The sequence below is a fragment of the Fringilla coelebs genome, assembly GCF_963513975.1.
Source record: "Fringilla coelebs genome assembly, chromosome: 11".
Classification (NCBI taxonomy): domain Eukaryota; kingdom Metazoa; phylum Chordata; class Aves; order Passeriformes; family Fringillidae; genus Fringilla; species Fringilla coelebs.
The window spans coordinates 11,601,305-11,622,284 of NC_140037.1; the positions used below are offsets into that span (position 1 = coordinate 11,601,305).

General features: G+C 43.4%; 1 protein-coding gene across 2 annotated transcripts in view; it reads left to right on the forward strand.

Annotated features, from left to right (window-relative positions):
• MAMLD1 (mastermind like domain containing 1) overlaps positions 1–20,980 on the forward strand; it is a 243,929-nt gene that overhangs the window by 141,657 nt on the left and 81,292 nt on the right. The window contains exon 1 of one of the 2 annotated variants that reach the window (XM_084212748.1): positions 20,292–20,517. The exons of the other annotated variant lie outside the window; for it this stretch is intronic. Coding sequence (XP_084068874.1) covers positions 20,464–20,517 — 54 coding nt within the window. The 5' untranslated portion in view covers positions 20,292–20,463. Of the gene's footprint in view, positions 1–20,291; positions 20,518–20,980 lie in introns of those variants that run through there. 2 annotated transcript variants of the gene reach the window in all.

Genomic DNA, 20,980 nt, shown 5'->3' on the forward strand with positions numbered 1-20,980 from the left:
AGTCTGAGAGGGTTTCACTGATCCTCACGAGGAGGGGGAGACCCCGGGGAAAGGGACACTGCTGCCAGAGGGAAGGAGATGCTGTGTGAGGAGCACCTCTTCCATTTCAGTGTAGGTGAATCACAAACAGTCACATCAGGGACAGGCAGGGAGAAAGCCCCTGCACCCCAGAGGGAGGGAGGGAATGGCTTTTGTGAGCCCACGTGCTGAGGCCAGTGGGATGAGATATGTGAGGAAGAGCTCAAAGGGAAGGAAAAAGGGCTTTTTCTCTGGGTGCCCACAGGCTAAAGCCCAGCACAGAGTGCTTAAAAAGCTTCTGCCAGGCTCTGCTTGCATCTTTCATTTTAAAACAATGAATATAGCTATTCCTATTTTATTGTAGGATGCTCAGAGCTGGCAGATCACCAGCGTTGTTTCTTCTCTCCTTGGATTAACCCAGTGTTCTCTGCATTTCCCTGAGCTGCTGCCACCAAGGTTGTTGTTTTGAATCCTGCAGCACCAGCTCAGTCAATCAATCACCACAATCAGTGCTGGCATTGAGACACACAATAACATGGGAAAAAACCCAGGGAAGGGCTTGGTGGCACTGTGAAATCAAGAGCAGACACATCCTGCCAGTGGCTACATCATCTCCTCATTCCCTGCTCTGTGTTTCTGTGTCTGTGTGAGTATGCACATGCGTTGTGTGGCTCTATCTCCTTCCTCCTACAAGCTTGAGAAACTTGGCCCAATATGCCAGAAAAACCTCCTGAAACAGCAAAATACTTCATGGATCCTCTTTATGCCTCAAATCCAGTCCAGGCTAAGGAGAATGGGAGAAGAAATTGTGATTAAATTATTAGTTTGATGTATTCTTAACACATGCTTTATTAGCATGTAACTAAGTGTTGTTAACTGAATGAAATATGTTGTGTAACAGATCACACCTCCTTTACAACTGACACCCTAAGATAGGGATCAGTGTTTGTACAGGAAGGGAATGCAAGAATTCTAGTACACTTTGCCTTTTCAACCAGCAGACAAGCTCTGTCTTCTGATTTCCCCAGTTTTATCATCATTTTAGCAATGTCATCTCATGCCGTGTAAGTTCAGATAAACTAAGTTCCTCATTTTCTGGGAGCTGTGACTTTCTTACAGCGCTGTGGCTTCAGTGGGCAGAGATAGAGTGACATGTCTGGGACTGCTGGGGGTGCTAGGAACATTAATATCTTTGTGACTGTGAGCTTAGTGATAGATATTCTAGTTGCCATTTTAATGGAAAGCTTCAGCAACAGTGTCATTCAGAGCCTTCTGCACATGGCTAGGTCTCGGTTGAAACCCGTTTGTTGTAGGATAAATTCCTGGCTAGTGGCCAATGAATGATCTGGTGATTTTTGTCTGCATGTGTGTTACCCACAGGTTGTTGTGCAGGAGGTGCAGTGGGTAGGACCTGATCTGCTACACAAGAGTCTAACTTGGACTTCAGTGTTCCGGACTTTGTTTCCCTCTGGAATGAATTCTTAGCTAGAGCACGGAGTGCAGGCTGTGTTTTTGCCCAGCAGTTCAGTTTTCTCTGGAAACATGGAGCATTGAGTGGTGTCCCTGTGTGTCCTTCAGCAGCAATTCCCGGCTGAGTGCTGCCACAGGTGTGAACAGTGGATGGTAAAAGCTTGGGCAGTTGTGTTTGCACCTTGGCAGGGGAAAGGCTGCCAGCTGAGCTCCTGGTTCAGTGAAGTGCTGAGAAGTTAGTTCAGGTACAGAGGTGCCTGCAGGAGGGATCACCTCTCTGCTGGAGCTGAGGCACCGGCTGACGCACCTGCGGAGCTGCTGACGCCGAGAGCGGCCCGGGGTGGCTGTGATGTGCCATTCCAGCATCCAGGCACGGATCCATTTCCCCAACGGGAATTATCCTTTCCAACTGGGGGAATAGTAGCCCTCATAAAGGGAAGTGGGTTTTTAGAGGTCATCTAAGTCTGCCACAACTTTAAAAGCATAACTTCTGCTAAGTGTACATCTCGCGTACTCTTGAAACCTCCCAAGGAGGGCGGCTCTCTGACCTCCCCAGGCGATCTTTCCCAGTGCTTAACCAGCCATATTATTACCCAGGGTTTCCTAATGTTTAACCTAAATTTCCTGTGCTGCTGTTTAACTCAATATTTCTCATCCTATCCACACTGGATAAGGAAGACTACTTACTCCTTTTCTCTTTTAAGTGCATGTTACATATGTAGTCCTCCTCAGCCTTTTCTGCAGACTATATGAGAGCATTCCTTCCAGTTTTCCTTGTAGCTTGTGTTTGCTGGGCCTCTGGCTACTCTCAGTGCTCTCTGCAGATCTTTTCTGTTTGGTGTCTTCTGTAAAGCTGAAAGGACTTGCTAGAAACTGCCTACACTGCTCCAGCTGTGAAAAATCACATTGTATTCTAAGCAAGCATCCTCAGAATGGCCTGGTATCACCTGTGCAGCTCTTCTCACTTTTACTGTGTGCAGAAACTAAGTCGTTCTGACCTAACATAAAAGACTGGAGTAGAAGTATTTCATAGGAGCAAATCCAGGGCAGATGCCTACTGAAATGTATTTAACATACCTCCAGTTTTAGAGAGAATTTTGTAGGTAGAGGGAGACTGTATTTTTCCTAGCTCACTTATGACTATGAGGAGGCTGATCCTGGGAAGCTTTAATGAAGTTGAGATTTATCTGTTGCTTCTCCTCCAGTCCCTCTGAAGGAAATTAAATTGGTTTAACAAATCTGTGTTCTTGACAAAGCCATGCTAACTGTTACTCATCTCCTTGTTATTTCCTGAGCGGTTACAAATAATATGATTGTTTCCATATTTTTCCAAAAACTGACCTTCACTCACTGCTCTTTAATTCCCCATTACAATCTTTTCCCTCTGTGTAAGGAAACACACTATCTGCTATTTTTCTGTCTTGTGGATATTCACCCATATCCCCTAAGATCTCCAAGACAACCACTCATGGCCCTGGGATTGCTTCAGGTAGTTTAGTAGATTTGTAACTGACCCAGCCAATTTGAAAGATCTGATTTATCTAAGCACTGTTTAATCTGTTCTTTCCCTGATTTCACTTGTATTTCTACCTTTGTCACTATTGCTGTTTCCCACCTAGCCTCATTTGACCTTTTTGGTAAAGATTGCTGGAAAAAACCTTCAGGCCTTCAGCCTCTTCAGCATCACCTGTCAATAACTTTCCCTGCCTTGTTCAATAGAAGGCCAACACATTTTCCTCATCTTCCTCTCTTTATGAAGTATGATTACATCCTGTTTTCTTGTTGTCCTTTCTGCACCAATGCATTTTCATTTGACCTTTGGGATTTGGGCCCTACACTCTCTCTTTTCTTTCCTCCTGGTCTTCAATAATCTGACCTAGGTTCAACTTTCCATGCCTTCCTCGTGTTTGAGGTCAGAGAGGAGGAGTCCATGATTTAGCTAAGATGGTTTCTTACAACACTTCAAATGGTTTTGCTGCTTTGGGATAATTTGCACTCATGCTGTTAATAGAACTATTTTAAGGAACTGTCAGCTACTCTGAGTGCATTCCCCATGAGATAATACTTAAAATTCTCTGAGTTTATTTAATCTGGCTTTTTTCAAGTTTATTGCTTCTATTTGCTATTCATTTTCCCTTCCAGGAGCAGTGGGTTTTCTCATTCCATGATAACTGTCACCAAATTGCATTCTGTTTGCTTATTTTTAAACCTATTTCCCCTGACTCTTAAAATGAAGAGTAAAGAATGTCCCTTCAGTTGCTTCCCCAGCCTTCTCTCCCAGAAGACATTGGCAGCACGGAGTTTGTCCTGTGATCCCTGTGTCCCAGCAGGCATCTCCATCAGCTCCTGCCTGTGCCTCCATCATCTCCAAGCCCAGTGGCCTGGATGTGTGTATGATTCATCTTCCTGCCCTCCAAAAGAAGGAGTTCTGTCCATCTGTTCTTTGTGGCTTTACTCTGTACACCCCCCTCAGCCCCCCTCTGCTGTGACAGCACCTGTGCTCACTCCCTCTGTTATTATTAGCTAGGGATTTTCAGCTGGTTATCTCTTCCCATGTTTCACACTGTGGGATGAATGTGTCTGTGGACAGCATTTTGTCCTTCTCCCTGAACGAGCTCCACCAGATAAATTAATATTCTAGTCGTGTGAATTATCCCAACAAGTTTCTTGTGCCAATTAATTCATAATTTTGAGCACGTATTAAAACTTCCAAGTCCTCCTGTTTATTCCATGTATTTCTTGCATAAGTTCTTGTGATTACTTTTTTGTGATTGCACCCAGCATCTATCAGGAATAACTCTGTGAAGTCAGTGGGTCGTATTTTGCTGTCATTTACATGAATGTCAATCCAAATGATTCTGCTGATTGGCAAGAAGCTATTTCAGATTTACTTGCATGAGGGTAAAGGAAGAATTTGGCCCCCTGAAATGAATTCTGTGTGAAATAGGTCTGAGCCAGGAGGATTAACATGTTTCTCTAATTGCTAGATGTGTTATATTGTATGTAATCAGTGTAGTGGCAATAAAATATGATTGCCACACCCAGACTATTTCATCACTGAGCTTTTTTGAATCCTTTAATTGTCCTTCATTTGTTACTGTGCTCACATTAATAAGGTGCAGAGTTTAACATAATTGAAAAAATAAATTAAAATAATGAAAAAAGAGAACTCTGAGATGTGCATGCGAGCAGACTGTACCATGTACTTTGTGCTACAGCAAAGCAGCAGAATGAGGTAGAAAAAGTCAGCTTTTGAGGTTTTATTACTTTTTGCTTTGTGATGACTGGCTTCAAGCCCACACATTTCTTGAATACACAATAGGGAGTTGGGCAAGACTGCAGAAATAAATTTTATTAACACACAATCACTGCAGCACCAGACAGAATAATCTCCTTTAGTCTCCTCTAGCTGGCAGAGTCCTCTTTGTACCAGGTCAAGTCAATTAGCAGTATAATGTACGACAGGTTTTATTTAAAAAGGGTTTAATTAAAGTTTTGTTACAAAGCTCATACAAACTAACAATCTGTCTTTTAGGGATATGTATTATCTAGAAATTGATTTTAACTTAAACACTAATTTATAGACTGTCCCCTGTAATAAGTATAATTCCTTGGGAGATATTAAGGTCCTCCTGCCCCAAATAAATTCAGGTCCTGATTCAGCAAAACACGTAATTACTAAGGACTTCAATGAAGCCACTCATGCACTAAAAGCTGAAGGTGTGCTCCAGCACTTTGCTGAATCGGGGCCTTACTGTATAACCCTGCCCTGATTACACACATGGGCCAATTCAGCCAGGTCTTTGCTGAGAAAGATACTTAAAACCATTTGTGAATGTTTTTCAAATATCTCATACAGGCCAGTAAGGATGGGAGTATTTCCTTCTTCTAGATGCAGATGGTTTTCACAAGTCCTGGTATCTTCTCAGTTCTTATATCTAAACACAGTGATTAACCTGTGCCACCTGTGAATATATTTTTTAAAAATAGGAAATCTTAACCCTACTAATTATTTGGGGTTTTGTTCTTTTTTCTCTCCCAAGAAAGCAAAAGCTGGCTCCCCAGAAGATGTAGCTAAGTAGAGCTACAGTAACTGAAATGGAGCTGTGTTAGTTTATGCCATTTGAGGATGGTAGCCCAAAAGTTTAGGTAGATGTTCTTAATTCAGACTAACAGTGCTACTCTAGTGATGATAACTACAAACTTTCACCTGATTGTAATCCCAACAGAATAAAAATACCCCTAAAATCTGAAGAATATGTCACATTTCAGGATAACTGATAATTCATCATTGTATGTGGCTTTCTGTTTTTATTATTCACAAGCTGTATGATTTAGACTCACAAACAAGTGACTAGAAGGGATTTCTGTGTAGAAAAGATTCCAGGGGTTTTTTGTCTCTCTCCTGGGCAGTGTGGTTGACTTACACCAAAACCTCTGGATCATTAATTTTCCCAGTGGGCAGGAGGCAGGTGAGCTGGGCTCTGCAGTCTGCCTTGGACACCCCAGAAGGAGCTGGATGTTTCCAGCATGTGCTGGAGCCAGGAATGCTGGACCCTGCTGGGGCAGCTCCCCGTGCTGGCAGCGTGCAGCCACAGATCCACAACAATGGCCAGACACACCAAGAAGACTTAGAAGGCATCTGTCTTCTCTTCACAGCATATTTGGGAAAGTTGTGCCTTTTTGTTGTAATGTTTATTACCAGAGCAAAGCTTCCTCATTTTTTATTTTTACTTTTTAAATCTTTTGTCATTGAGACACATGTAACAGCGGGTCAGAATTTGCTTTGATTAATCTCCAATCTGGTTCTACTGTGTTCTTCCCCGTGGTGTAAATCTAGACTGCAGCTGGTAGGGGGTTGTATGCTTAAAAAGAAAAAAGCCTCAGTGCCACAACATGCCAAGTAGCAGGCTTGCATTGCCTACTTGTATGTCTGAATAGTCTGAAGACCAAAATATAATTCAAATACTACTTTTCCTGCCACCTTCTGCCTGAGCCCTCCAGAGCTGAGGCAGGGAAAGCAGGTGTGTGTTTGAAATATGTGACAAGAGAATAAAATGGGGGGCAAGCAGAGGGAGAGAGAAAGGAGTGCATTCAGAAAACCTGTAGAAAAGAATAAAGGAAAACTTGAATAGAGCAATAAATTCTGTGGCACAAGTCCTACCCTGACATCTTCAGTGACATATCCCTTGATTTCAGGGAGGATGCCGACACCAAGCTGTTCAGGAGATTTTGCTGGGATGGCCCTACTTGTTTGAGCAGAGCTGTTGGGTGGGGATGCCTGCCCCAAATATACATCACAGGTTGCCTGCTAGCTAGAAGAACAGGCTTGCTCATTTAAAATTGAATCAGGCTTCAAGCTTAAGTTTGCAACAGAGAAACATAAGGAATGAAATAGTTTGCAAAGAAATTTTAAGCAATCTGATAAATTCTCAAACCAAACTCTTCAAGATGTGTCTGGGATTATTGCCCAGTCCTATAACAAGTTAAACATGCTGGTCAAAGCATATTTTACAAAACCTGAAGAGCCCTAGCACCCAACAGAGTGTGAGGTTCCTCAGGAACAGCCACCAGGCTCAGGTGTGCTGGGGGCACAGGATACAGCTGGTGCTCCACCAGGCATGGCTGGTGTTGCTCATGGAGACTGCCAGGCTGACCCCTGCAATTAAACAGAAATATTTTCCATGCTTGGGTTCCTTGTTGGTCAGTTAAGAGGAATGGGGTATCTTTACTTGCCATTTTACAAGTCTGTGTGGGACCACATTGTTCATGTATATGGAGAGAGATGAGTGTTTAAGGACTCAGCTACTATTTCCCTGGCTCTGCATCAGTGTCCTAGGGGTGGTGGAATGGCTGTGTTGGAATGTGTGCAAAGCCTCACAGGTGTGAGTACTAATGAGGGGAGCAGGGAGGCTGGGATGAGCTGCTGGGAATGGTTGGATGTTGCAAGGTGCTGTGCAGATAACTGCACTTCCCAGAACAGCAGCTTCTAAGGTCCCGCAGTCTTCCAAAGGCATTTGCAGGTTTAAAGTTAAGTGTGTTTTTAGAAGTGCAATTGAGTTTGGGGCCAAACTGATCAGCATTTTAAGAGTTCCAGCCCAGAACTGTAAAGCAAAATAAACCCAGGCCTCCATGTGCCAAAGCCTAATGTGTTAGCCCACTCTTTCATCCACCCCTTCCTTCCCTTCCCTCCAGAAACAGTCTCACCCAATTTTACTGTACTGTAATGGAAAATAGGAACCAGAATGCACTGGGACCTCCTTTACAATTTTTTTTTTCAGTCTAAATAGGTCCCATAGACCTCTCACCAAGTGATTTCAGTTCTCTCAGTCAAAGTAGCCACATGGGATAAAATACAAACAGCATTAATCCTAAAAGACAAAATACAGCAGAGGAAAGAGTTGCAATGAAAATTAAAATATCTGCAAATGAATTTAGCTAGCATCCACCGTCCTTTCTTTTTACATTCAGTGTGATCTTCCTCTGGAAAAAAAAAATTAAGGTCAACATACAAACTTCCTCTGCTTCCTGGAATTCTTACATATTTTCACTATGATAACATGATTTGTGTGTGTGTAAATGCGAGGGGAGAGGCGGCCGGGAGCTGGCAGAGAGCCCCCTCCCCCTCGGTCCTGGGAGAATGCCTGAAGCATGAGCTCAGCTGTTGGGCTCTGTGCATGGTGTCATACACTTCCACAAGCAAATTCACAGTGACATTAAGAAAAGAAGATCTGGGGCCCTAGTCTCTAAAGTGTTCACAGTGTCCACGAGACAGCTCCTACATAAAGGGCTGTTTATTTGTTGAATTAGCAAATTGGTACCCGTGGAGGGGGTTGAAAATATCTGAGCAATCCTGGGGTTTTGGTTCAGTCACAAAAGTGTGTTTTCTTCTATGTGAGTTTGCTCTGACAGAAACTCAGGTCTTTGCATTTCTGCTTCCTCCCCCTCCTCCCTCATAAATAAACACTCTTTAAATAAAGGTAGCTCACAATTAGCCATTAATTAAGTCCTTTACTGGTTTAAAATAAATAGTTGCTGAAAGCCTAGGATGAGGATCTCAGCACAAAGCACATCTGTACACCATGGTGTGCTTCTGAGAAACAGAATTTAAATGATTTGCATACAGCCACCTAAATATTTAATGGGTTTGCAGTTTAGGAAAGCTGGCTTAGAACTATGCTGTGCAGCCTATCATCTCCTCTGGCTCTGCTGGCTATGTTGGGTCAAACGTGTTGTTATTTTTAGGGCCTGATCCTGGAATTTCAGAAGCTGTTGGAGCCCTTGGCACCATTTTAAATGGGGGCTCCTCTCCAGCATTGTGTCTGCACACAGCGGAGCCTAGGACACGTTCAAGTTTCTAAAGCTGCTGGAGTGTTTGAGAATCTTTAAGCCAAAACCTGGCAGTGTTGTTCCCTTCACAAAGAAGTTTCACACTAGCATGGTATCAGTTCTCAAGCTGCCTTACAGCCCCTCTTTCTTCCCCTGCCCCATCCCCCACACTGTGGCCCACTATGTACACGTTCCCAAGCCCAGCTAAGCATTTCACGAGTGTGCAGGGCTGAATGCACATTCACAGGAAACAAAACCGTGAGATACTTTCAAAAATGCAGACACACACAGAGCTTCTAGACAGCTACAGGCAGGTGCAGTGTTTGTGCTGCAGCCGACTGTCCGGTGCTGCACCGAGGCATTCCGATGATCCTGTGCTCCAAGGCCACTGTCAAATATTAACTGAATGCAAAAGTTAAAGAAAAAGAAGCAGCTCTTCCCAGTGGAATTGTAGCATTCTCTCCTCGTCACATTCTTTAGAGCTCATTCATTCCTTTGAGCTCCAATAACAAATCAGCTCTTTGTATATGGCGAGACTTGTAATGGAGAGAGAAGCTGCCTCAGAAGCAGAATCCTGTCTTGCACTTTTTGCAGGGCTCACTATGCTTCTCTGCCAGCCACAGAGGGATTTCTTCCCAATTTCACTTCCAGGCAGCCTCTCTGGCACAGACCTGGTCCCTGTGCTTTAGAGATCAAGTCTCCCATCACAAACATGCATCCAAATAACCAGCATTTCTGGAGCCGTCATTCCAAGTACTTCATCAGGTAAACACTGTGGCTGATGAGGCCAATAGCCCTGGGGATTCTTAATCTCATGCAGAATCAGGTTTTACTGGCTAAATCCCAGTAATCCAAAATTCCTGTTGACCCCAATGGGAGTTGCAGGTGCTTGAAAACCTCAGATTTATGGATCGCTTCATTCATCATTCCACTGCAGCCTTGTCTGGACAGGAAGACAGTAACCTTTAAAGAGCAACACTTCACAACCATTAAGGAACTAATATTTTATGCATTTGTATCACAGTTGGCTCCAAAGCCAACCTTGGCAAGTGTCTGGAGGTTTCTCCTGAGAGTTATTTTGTGTGTTAATACTGCTGCTCTGTTTAAGGTGTTTAAGGGTTGTTTCTCTGATCCTTCTTCATTAGAGGTAATTGAATAGTTTAGAAACCCAATCACTGTTTGGCTGTGTCTTCCAGTCAACAACCCCACTGATTGAATAATCGCTCACAAGACACAGAGGCACAGAAAGATAAGTTTATCACAATTTTCTAGCACTCAGAACATCTTCAGAGTGCTTGACAGGCCACTAATTACTTTCTTATAAACAGCTGTGGATTCAAATCCTGCCAAAATGCAGAAAGATTCCTGTAGCTCATTATTTCAATTTCCCTACTTCACTGGTGACTTCGGCAACAACATCCTCCACACTGTTCCCTCACTTGGGGAAAAAAATTCCCTCCAGTTGCTTTGCAAGGAGGTTCTGTGCAACCCCAGGTGCCAGCCCCTTCCTCCAGGCTTCTGAGCTTCTCCGTGTTCTTTCTGTGCTAAGAGATTTCATTTCACCACCCCCAGCGAGACAGAGTCTACCTTCTGCCTGAGGCAGAGCTGCAGCTCAGCCATGCCAATTATAAAAGATGCCTCCCAAACGTGTATTCCTGGTTTCCAGAGTGACTCCAAAGTGCTACCACACCTATCTTCAGAGTGGCTAAAAGTTACCAAAAGGCAGTGTGGTCACAAGGAGTCACATACCATGCTGATGAGCATAGCATGAATTGCTAACTAGATGGTCAGAGACACTTGGATTTTCCTCATGACAGAGACAAATCTACAATTTTTTTTTTTTTCTTGTGGAGGAATTGCTGTTTGGCTCTCTGTGCTTTGCTGGGACATACCATGGCTTGCTTTTCTCCTAGGCATCACACCCAAAGTTGCACTTGCCTCTCTTGCCTCACCTCTGTATCAGGTGAGCCCCACTTGAGAAAACTGCTCTAAGCTCTGTGCTCCATTTCATTGCCATTGACTTCAACCCTGCTGTTTCAAAAACCCTTTCCCATGGCCCTTGTGGAAGCTGTGATACATGCTCATACCAGCATCTTTCAAAAACCCTCAAAATAATGTGAATTTTGAATGTGTGATCACTTTCATCCTTGGACTGCTGACTCCCCAAAAGCCTCAGAATCACTGCATCAGAAATTGCATCGAGATCTGTGGTTAAGTGTCTAGAGGTGCAGCTGGAGCAGAGCAGCATGGCTGCTAGTACAATAATTCAGCAGCAGGCTGGAGTTAGGGTCACCTGTGCTATAGATATTTCAAATCTCTCTGATTAAACAATGTTAATTAGTGGTGGTTCTTTTTTCTAGTACAGTCAGAGCTGTTTGTCCCTGTCTAGTAATGGAAGAATGCCACCACCTTCAGAAGTGATTTCTAAGGACTGATTAAAGAATATTTGTTCAACTTAGAGAAGAATGAAGTCCTACATATATGTTAATACATCCCCACTAACACAGAATGGCTTTTTGTTGTTCTCCTCTGTCTGAAACGTGAACAATTTATAGTCTCCTGCTGTATCTAATTAGTGCATCTGACCCTTAAATGGAAGCAGTAGAGGTTTGTGATTTCTAAGTCCAACATTTCTAGGCTCTATCATTGTAAAAGGGGCTTCATAAAAGACTCAAGAGATGCAGTAGGATGATTTTTAAAAGCCAGTCAGATGCAGCCAGGAAATAAAGGCATGCTCTGAAGCAGTTGCATGGCTGCCTTGGTTCACATTCACAACGCAGAGCGAAGGTAAACTGCTTTCAACAGGGATATGTGGGAAGAACTTGGCCTTGTACAGCTCCCTCCTTGGTACTAGCCAAGATAAAAATACATCAGGATTACCAGCATCTAGGAAACTAGCATATGGTGCTACCACAGAATGTAATATGAATATACTTTAGAAAACCATTATTTTTCTCTTCTTGAGCAGTTTCTCATTAATCTGGGTGCCATTCATTCTCTGCCTGGATTTTTTCCACATTTTTCCCATGAAAAGAGAGGATATGCTTGAATTAATTTAATTGCTGATGTTTTTTTCAAATAGTTGTGGCAGAAATAACTTTTCCTAGCCAGGTTAAACAGCCCCTTCAGCTCAGCAGTTAACACTTATTGTTGCTGTCAGCCCCTCTGCATTGATTAGGGATCATACTGCTATTAGTGCTGAAGTGGCTTGGGAAGTTGCAGTGCTTTCTTTTCTCTCTCCTTTCTTTTTCCTGCAAGAGCAAGATGATCTCACCATAATCTGGCAATAAGTTGTTTTCAAATACTTTAGGAAGAGCCAGAGTGCTCAAAAGGAATTCAGGGGTTCATTTCAGAGCCGGTCGAAAATTGTCCCCTAACGAGAGGGTTCCTTCCTTCACAATGTGGTGATCACTGTTGTGTGGGGCTGTTGTGTTTGTGGGAAACAGGCATCAGCCAGGCAACATCCCCCACGGCTGGAAGCTGCTTCCCACCTTTTCCATCCTGCCGTGGCAAAACCCAACTTCCCTCAATGTAGTGTGGAAACCGCAGGTGATGGCAGCTGTGAGCATAGTTGGAAGGCAGAGCAGGAATGATCACCAACCTCTGCCTGAGAGGGAAGTGCCTTCCCTGTCCCAGCTGCACCAGCCACTGCAGCAGGGAGGGAGCAAAGCTGATGCTTGTCATGCTTGTCCATCTCACAGTCTTCACCTGCAAAGGTTGCACTGGCTGCTCCTGTGAGGCTGTGCCCTGTTCTCTTTTTCCCAAACTTACACTATTTTGCACTGTACACAAATAAGTGAGAAGACAAAAGAAAATGCTATCCTGTTTATTCTGTCATTTCTGCCACCACTGTTAGCCTTGAACATTTTGTATTTTTGTAAACATGGAATTCATTAGGGCATGCAACTGACTTGAGAAAAGTGATGGTAAAACAGGGAGGTTTTTTGGAGAAAAATCTAGAACCATACCCCTTCTCTGAACACTAAGATGGGGATGGACCACGTTCTGTGCAGCAGAATTGTCCGCATCTTTCACCAAATTCCAAAAATGCCATTGTACCCTGTGGCACATGCTGGCAGCTCCAGCAGTAGGTGAGAGACCTGTCTCCACCCTGGAGTACTTCCCTTGGGAAAGGGAGGACAGCAGAGTGGGTAGCTGGAATTAGAGGTGTGAACACAGCCCAAGGACCAAGAGAAAAGTGTTAAGGAGTAGTAGGGATAAATGAAAGAAACGCTGGGCAGGAATGCATTGGGGGACCAGGAGCAGAAGATGGGCAGGGGAACAGAGGGTCCTGGGAGGGGGACAGTTTGAGGGGACACACATGCTGGAGCTCCCAAGGGCTCCCTTCTGCCTTTTACAAATGCTGGCGATGAACTATGACTCTTGGCCCTAAAGTACAAAGAGTAACTATACTCATCATCCTTTTGCACTTGCATGTTGTGTAACTGACTTGTAAGTTATACATACCTAAAAGCAGTTCAGTTCAGGCTGTTTCTTGATTTCCATGAGAAGTCTGAGGTTACTGGTCTTGTACTTTCCTTTGGGGGACAGGGAGGGTGGTAGCACAATTTCTCTGGACCATGCCACTGTATTTATTTGAATAACAAAATGTACAATTCTGAATGAATGCCACAGTTTTATAATGGACATAGAAATGTACCTTAATAGCTTTTATTCATTCCTTTTCTGAAGGGAAGTAAAGCTGTATTTTTTTAGTTCAAGAAATCTGACACTAGTTGAGACACCACACATTTCTACAGAAGGCTGCAGCCTCTAGCAAACGGATGCATATTTATATGACAGGATATGCTCAGTAGCCCTGGGAAACCAAGAATTGAAATCAATAATTTCTAGTAAATCACAAACTGACATTGGCAGCATCCTAGTCTGGCTGAATATCTGTATCATCACAGACACTCTTCTTTAATAAACAGAACATACAATGTTTCATGCATTGGTTTTGCATTTTCTTGGCAACTGCATAAAAGAATAATTTCTAAGCATGATCCAAGGGATCTCTGACAAAGGAAAGAGGGTAACATTTGTTTCTGTGAGCTTTATGGGTTTAAATCTCAGGGCCAATTCTGCCATCAGGTAGTTTATGAATATTCATGTAAATTGTTTTGAGTTGAAGAATATGTAACTTTGCCATGTATCTGGCATGGAAAGAATACTTTGACAGTCATGAAATAGAGAATGTTTAAAAAAATAGCTTTAGCAAAGAGAGAACAGCTTTAGAAACGAAAGGGAAAATTAAGGAAAAAAGGTGTGTTTCCTGAGGACAGCAAAATTATGTGAATGTAGAAGCATTTTCTTATGCTAAGATACTTAAAGTAATTTGGAATATCTTGTATCAGCTATGGGTCAGATTCTGCCTTTCTGTTGACTTCCAGAGGAACTGAGGCAGATCTGTATATCCCTGATCAGTGCCCTTGTATGTGAACTGTGTGATCCAGCAGTGAAAAACGGCAAGGCTAGAATTATTGCTAAGCCTTTTTTGTGTTATTACATATTCTGAGTGTTCTCTTACTTGCAGTTGGGTACAGGAGTCAAATAAGTGTGTCCTATTGCCTAGACCTATTCTTAACCTGGAAATTTGGCAAGTGATACCTGTCACTGTTTGCTCCTGATCCAATACCCACCATGTGCTGGGACCTGGCTGTGTGCCCATTTGGCTGCTGGAGCAATTGATAAATGAGACAACGCTGCTGAACATAATGCTTGGAGAAAAGGCATCTCCTGGGGAGAGACAGGGGCTCCTTTAAACAATGCCTGAGTGTTTGCAGGTACCTCTCACTTCAGCAAATGACAGCTTTTATTCTTAGATGTGACTGAGGCTGCAGGTGGAATGTGCAGCAGCTTCAGCCCTGCCATCCAACACACCTGCAGCCCAGCACAGGGTTTGTGCTCACTGGGCAGAGCCAGCAGCAGCCACGCTGAGTGCACACATCACAGTTCAAGAGGGAAAATGTTTTATGCACAAGTCAAAATTGGAGAAATGTCATTCATTATCAAACATTTCAATGTATTGTTGCTGACAATAGAGCTATTGAAAATGATATTATGTTAATTTTTATTATCTTCTGTGCTTTTAATGAAATAATCTTATTAGCTGCAAGATGGTCAGAATTGAAATGTCTGTAAGTCTTCTACAAAAGCACCTCATGGAATCACAGAATGGTTTGGCTTGGAAGGGACCTTTAAAGGTCATCTGGTCCAGGCCCCCTGCACTGAGCAGGGACATCTTCCAACTATATCAGGTTGCTCAGAGCCCTGTCCAACCTGACCTTGAAAGTCTCCAGAGATGGGACATCCCCCAACCCTCTGAGCAACCTGTCAGCATTTCACCACCCTGATCATCTGTGTGCTTCCCTCAGCACTTGGGTAATCCCTTCCATTCTGAGACACAGACATAATGTTAGCATGTGCCTAAGTGGATCTCTGAGCTATGCAAATAATTGATTTCTGAGTTTAAAAATTAAGTTCAAAAGATAGCAATTTGAAACAAGCATTTGGTCACTAAGCAGATATTAACAACTTGATTTTAAGTGATACTTTAGTAGAAGACAGACAATGTACTTCTCTGAAAGTATGAAGAAGTTACTCACAGAGCTGTCATCTCAACTCCTAACACAGAGATTAGATTGGTGTCTGTTTTTCCATATAAAAGACAAAGTTGTAATTCATTTAATTTATATAATTTTCTAAAGTAGTTCATGTACCCACTGAAATGTTTGTATGGCCATCCATCCTTTGATGATTTTACCTATAGACTCTTCCATGGGAACTCATGTAAACAATGACTTATGGAAGTTGAAGGACTTAGAAAAGTTGATCATACGTGTTCTTCTTTCATGTCCAGTGAAGACCATGCTGAAAAACTTCAGTTAACTGCAATCAAAAGCTTTTTTTTTTGAAGCTTATTTTCCTAAAAGTAACATTTCTTTAAAAGAATTGAATTGCTACATTACCAATTATACACATATACATGTTTTTCATATGAGTTACAGAATTACTCAATATAGCAAGCATTACTGAGGAAATTAAAATTTATTGAAGCATTTTATCTACTTTTAGGTATTTTCCATATACTGCTAGTAGGAAAAAAATCACATATTGATAGGACTAAAAAGAGAAAAACTGAAAGATGTAGATGTAGATTAGATAATAGGAAGGATTTCTTTACTGTGTGTTGAGGCTCTGGCATAGGTTGCCCAGAGAAGCTGTGGATGCCCCATCCCTGGAGTGTCCACAGTGGGGTTGGATGGGGTCCTGAGCCACCTGGTCTGGTGGAAGGCGTCCCTGCCCATGGCAGGGATTGGAGGTAAATGGTCTTTAAGGTGTCTTCAACCCAAACCATAGCAGCAAGGAATGGTTTGATTCTCTGAGAAAGGGCATGCAATTAAACACATTCAGAGATGACCTGAGACGCTGTTTTACTCAACACAATGTTACTGATGCTGACAGTATTGTGACTTTCAGAAATGAATTGAAATTTCACATGCATTAGTAATTTCATCCCTAGTTTATTACACTGTACTGTGGGGAAGTACCCAAAGGACATGAGCCTTCCTGGTTCTGAGCATCAGCCAATTACAGACTGGCTTTGCTTAAAAAGAAACTCGCTAAGGGGCTTGCACCACTACCTGCAATTTGTCCTGCAACTGCTCAGTAAAAGTTTCTTTTCTATCTTCTGTAACATCAGCTATTGCCTGTGGTCAGAGACAAGGATACCAAATTAGCTGGATTGCTATCTGATCTAGCATAAGAAATGCAGTACTGACTAGTCCAACTGAAGGTTCATCTAGCCCATTGATTTCACCTAATTTCAAGTTGCAAATGTGCAAGTAGAAAGCATCTCATGCTTGCTATCCATCTGGTTCTGAGGCACTGACAAACTTCTGAATCCTTCAGTGAAGCTGTGGTGAATCCTTGTGCTGCTTATTTGCCGCTTCCCTTCAGTGTACAAGACATGCTGTGGGGCAGTCCTTTCTGCTCAGACTTCTGTTATGCTTTCTAGTGTCAGGAACCCCAGAGGCCAGCTGAAGTCTGGAACAGTTCTCCTGAGAGAAGAGTCCCAGCATCATGGTTACCTGGAAGCTCAGTTTTAGCATCTTTAGTTCACACCAGCCTGGAAGATGCAAACCTTTTCTCTAGCCCTTGGCCATCTTACATTGGCAGTGCCAATCAAGGCACAACCATCAAGGCTGTGTCTGAATGCACAATCCTTTTGTTTGGTGAGCACAACTTAGGGCAGTTATTTAGCATATTGCAGCTTTCCAGCTAACTGTTCTCCTTAGGTAGAAAGATACTGCTTTTTCAGAACAGTAAGTAAAGGAAAAACATTGGTCTTGTTCGGGATATTTTTGGATTGCTGTGTGTTTTGGGTTTTGTTTTGGGTCAAGGCACTCTTCTCATCCCTTTGTTATTTTTCTCAGTTATAATTTCTCAGCTCTCCGACTCTGGCTTTTGAATAAGACATCTCCATGTGGAAAGAAATGATACTTGTTTTATATAGGAACAAAGCAAACTATATTTTCTATGGATATTAAAGATGCTAAATGAAATGTGGCAAACTACTGTAAAATTGATAAATAATGTGATTAATCAACCAGTCAGGCCCAGGTTTGATGCCCAGCATCGGGAGAAGCATTTGAGGTACTAGAATATGTTTTGCCCTGCCTCATGGCCATAACAGCCTTGATGTCATTAGAATCACATCTTTTCTGCAGAATCCTACAAGTCACTTTTCCAAATAGGACAGAAGCATAGCAGTAAGGTAGCCTGCAACTTGCTTAGGGTAAGCCTAACCTGAGAAGATGAAATACTGCCCTGAAGAAGTTTTGTTATTGATTCCAGAGCAGCCAAGGATTCCCCCAGGTCAACTAGAGTAAATATGCCTAAAGAAAGGGCTCATAATTTAATCACCAAAGACCAAAATTGCAGCCCTGAAATCCCCTGCTTAGCCATTACCTATCACAGAAAATGAGTGATCTCTGCAAGGGTTTGTTAAATGCTTACACTGCCTGAAATTGGGGGTTTGAGCACACCCAAAGCTGTCCTGCCTCTGTGGAGCATCCCAGCACATGCCATCCAGGCCCATCAGCTCAGTGCACCTGGTCTGGCAGCATGGGCACACTTGGCACTGAGCTGCTGGAGTGACATCCAGAGCCTACACAGCTTAAGCCAGCAGGTTCAGAAGGAAAATGTTGCCACGTTCTGTCATGGACTAACTGCTAAAAGTGTCTTGATTTGATTTCCCTCTGAGAGCACACCCTACCTTACAGAGGAGCACAAACCACTACCTGGCAAGCAGATGCCCTTGGCAACTAAAGGCAGCAGCATCATTCCTGCTGCAGAGCAGGCACACACAGGACTCCTCTACCCTACCCACATCATCTTCCCTTTGGGGGAGGCCTTTGGTCTAGTTTTATGAAGTGAACAAAGCAAATGACAGCTCTTAGGAAGTACTGTCATCTGTCAGGAACTTCAAATGTTTGGCAAGAGCCATAAATGACAAAACTTCTTGACAATAACTGGTATAGGAAAACTGACAGGGACCCACTGTTCATCATCTGATCATGGTGTTGTCAGTAGGTCCAGCTACACCGTGTGTGAATCCCTGGGTGCCCCATATTCCATACATATGTATTTTAGTTCAAAAATCTCCAGGGAGGAAGATGGGAGCCCTTACACACACGTGTATTTTCAGGGGAGGGTTTCTGACTTTGCACACTGGGCAGAGTGGCACCTCCTTCCATGTGGAGCTTCATGCAGGTGTGATGAATGTGTATCTTCCCTGAGCCTGTTCATTTTAGGTGATTCCTGCTCAGCATGTTGGCTCTTTTAGATCCCATGCTGATGCCCTAATGCTGTGTTTGGGCCTTAGCACCTCAGGCAGAGTAGTAGATTTGGTATGGGCAGCTCAGAAACCCAAACACCAGATGTTGATACAACTCCCCTTAGTCACTGAAACCTCTTGAGATCTGACCCTCAGAGGCTGTAGAATTCAGGGTGTTTACACCCACAAAAGTTTGTTATTTTTGTGTTCCTTTTTTTTTTCATTTGACAAAATAGATCAAAGTAATTTTAAATAATATAAAAGGCAAGAGCACTAGAAAAGCAAACCAATAAGTTTCCAAACAATGCAAGCTGAAATACCACAAATACTGCTCAGGGAAGCGGGCTCATTGTTGCAGCTGTCACAGGCAAGCCAGAGGATTCAGCAAAGCTAAAAAGCAATGCTTCTCTGTTGATGAACTGTTATTGTCAATATTTATTAGCTCAGGTACAAAGATGGGTTTGGAGGTCTATAAGTTTGCTGCAAGTTGAAGGTGATTGCTGTCTGGAAAACTTTCAGGAAAGCGAGGTCAGATTCTGGCTCCACTTTTATGTATTTGGTTACAGTAAAGGGGTTGTATTCAAATAACTTCCTAATTTTACAGAGCATAATTTACTCATATCGCTATTTCAGGAATGATCTTAGAAACTAGACATTTTATTACAAATGCTAGTAAGTCTTCCACACCTCATCCATTGAGTCAATGTACTGGGACAGAGTTTCTAGCATCTCCAGTTTATCAGGATAGGAGTGACAATTGTAGTGATTTAGCAAGGTAATAAAATGAAATTATACCAGCCATTATTTGTGGACCCAGTGTGCTCTCCTAGTTGCCTGCAGCTTGCTCTTCCCAGTTCTTTCTGCACAGTCCAAGAGGAGGTCTGAATAGGTTCTCAGCTTTCAGTTGATGGTCTATCAAAATCAGTATTCAGAGGTTGCAGCTTGTAGCAAGCACATTTATAGTCATATGAGAAGTGCGTGGCTTTATGGGAGCTCTCTATTTGGAATTGTGTCTGTTTTCAAAAAGACATGTACATAGCACAAAAGATAAATGAAAGAACTCTGCTGTTTCCTTCTTGCTAACCTGGGTTCACCTGGGCGAAATGAGTTTAACCCTTTTGTGTTGAGTGCTGAACATCCAATGTCACAAAGGGACAGGAAACTACACTCTTTGGGAATAACTCAAACCTTTACACTTCATGCTTTGGGCTCTCTTTTCAGTGATTTGAGCACTTTGATTTGGAAGGGGAAAAAAAAATCTGCTAATTGCCAGCAGCTTTCTGACCTATCTGACTTTGTATTAAATGAATTTGAAGCTCTACAAGGAAGGTTCTAAACATTCTAAGCAGCTTTTTGTGTGTTAAAATTTTGACCATAGGCTGGTTAATTTTCGCCTTCATGCACGGTGAAAAAAAAAATTAAATCCATGGATCTGTGAGGTGTCCAATTTCTGTAGAGAAGAAAGTGTTACTTCCCCTTTAAGCCTGGCGCCGTTCGTGTGTGTGAGTGTGCGGGCTGTGTGTGTGAGTGTGTGTGTGTCTCCTCCTCTTTGAGTGACACAGCACTTAGATATGCCTATCAGTAACTTAAACCCCACAAACTCCACCTTCTAAGTGAGGAAGCTGTGGGTTGATGGAAATGTAGTGAGCAGATCGAGACAGACAGTGAATCATTAGCAAACTGCAACGCCAGGATGAACTTGTCTGGAACCTAAAAGGAGAAAACAGGCTGCGAGTCCTCTGCGGCGCTGGGTTTGCTCAATACAGCCAAAGTGGATCTAAAAGCCGGTTGATTCCCAGTCCAAGATGCTGCTGGTTTCCCAGCGGGTAGAAGCACCACGGATGGAGCCACATATTCCAGTAAGTAGCATTTGAAATCTATATGGGCTGGGAAAGTAGGAGCTGGTTTAAAAGGACTTACCCTCCGAACAGTTGCTCACCGGGCTCGGCACGGTCGCAGCCAGGCTGGAAAGTTTGCAGGGGCGGTTCAAGAAAGTGCCCACCTTGGGCTCGCTCTGCCCGCGAGTGCCGGGGCCGCCGGAGGGAAGGGGACAGAAACTTGAGGGGGGAATTTCGTCCTCCATTCTGGTCAGAGCTAAAGTCGGACCACGAAGAGGAGGGCAGGAGGGAGGGGGTCCGTGGGCTTTAAAATGGTGGTGAAGAAGGTGATTTGCGGTGCGGTGCGGTCCCGGGCACGGCGGCGGGGCAGCCAGTGCGCGGCAGCGGGGGACGCTCCGAGGGTTTCCGTGTCATTGCTCGGGTGGTGACGCGCTGGGCTGCGGGCAGAGGCGCTGGATGCTGCGGGAAGAGGCGGTGGATGCTG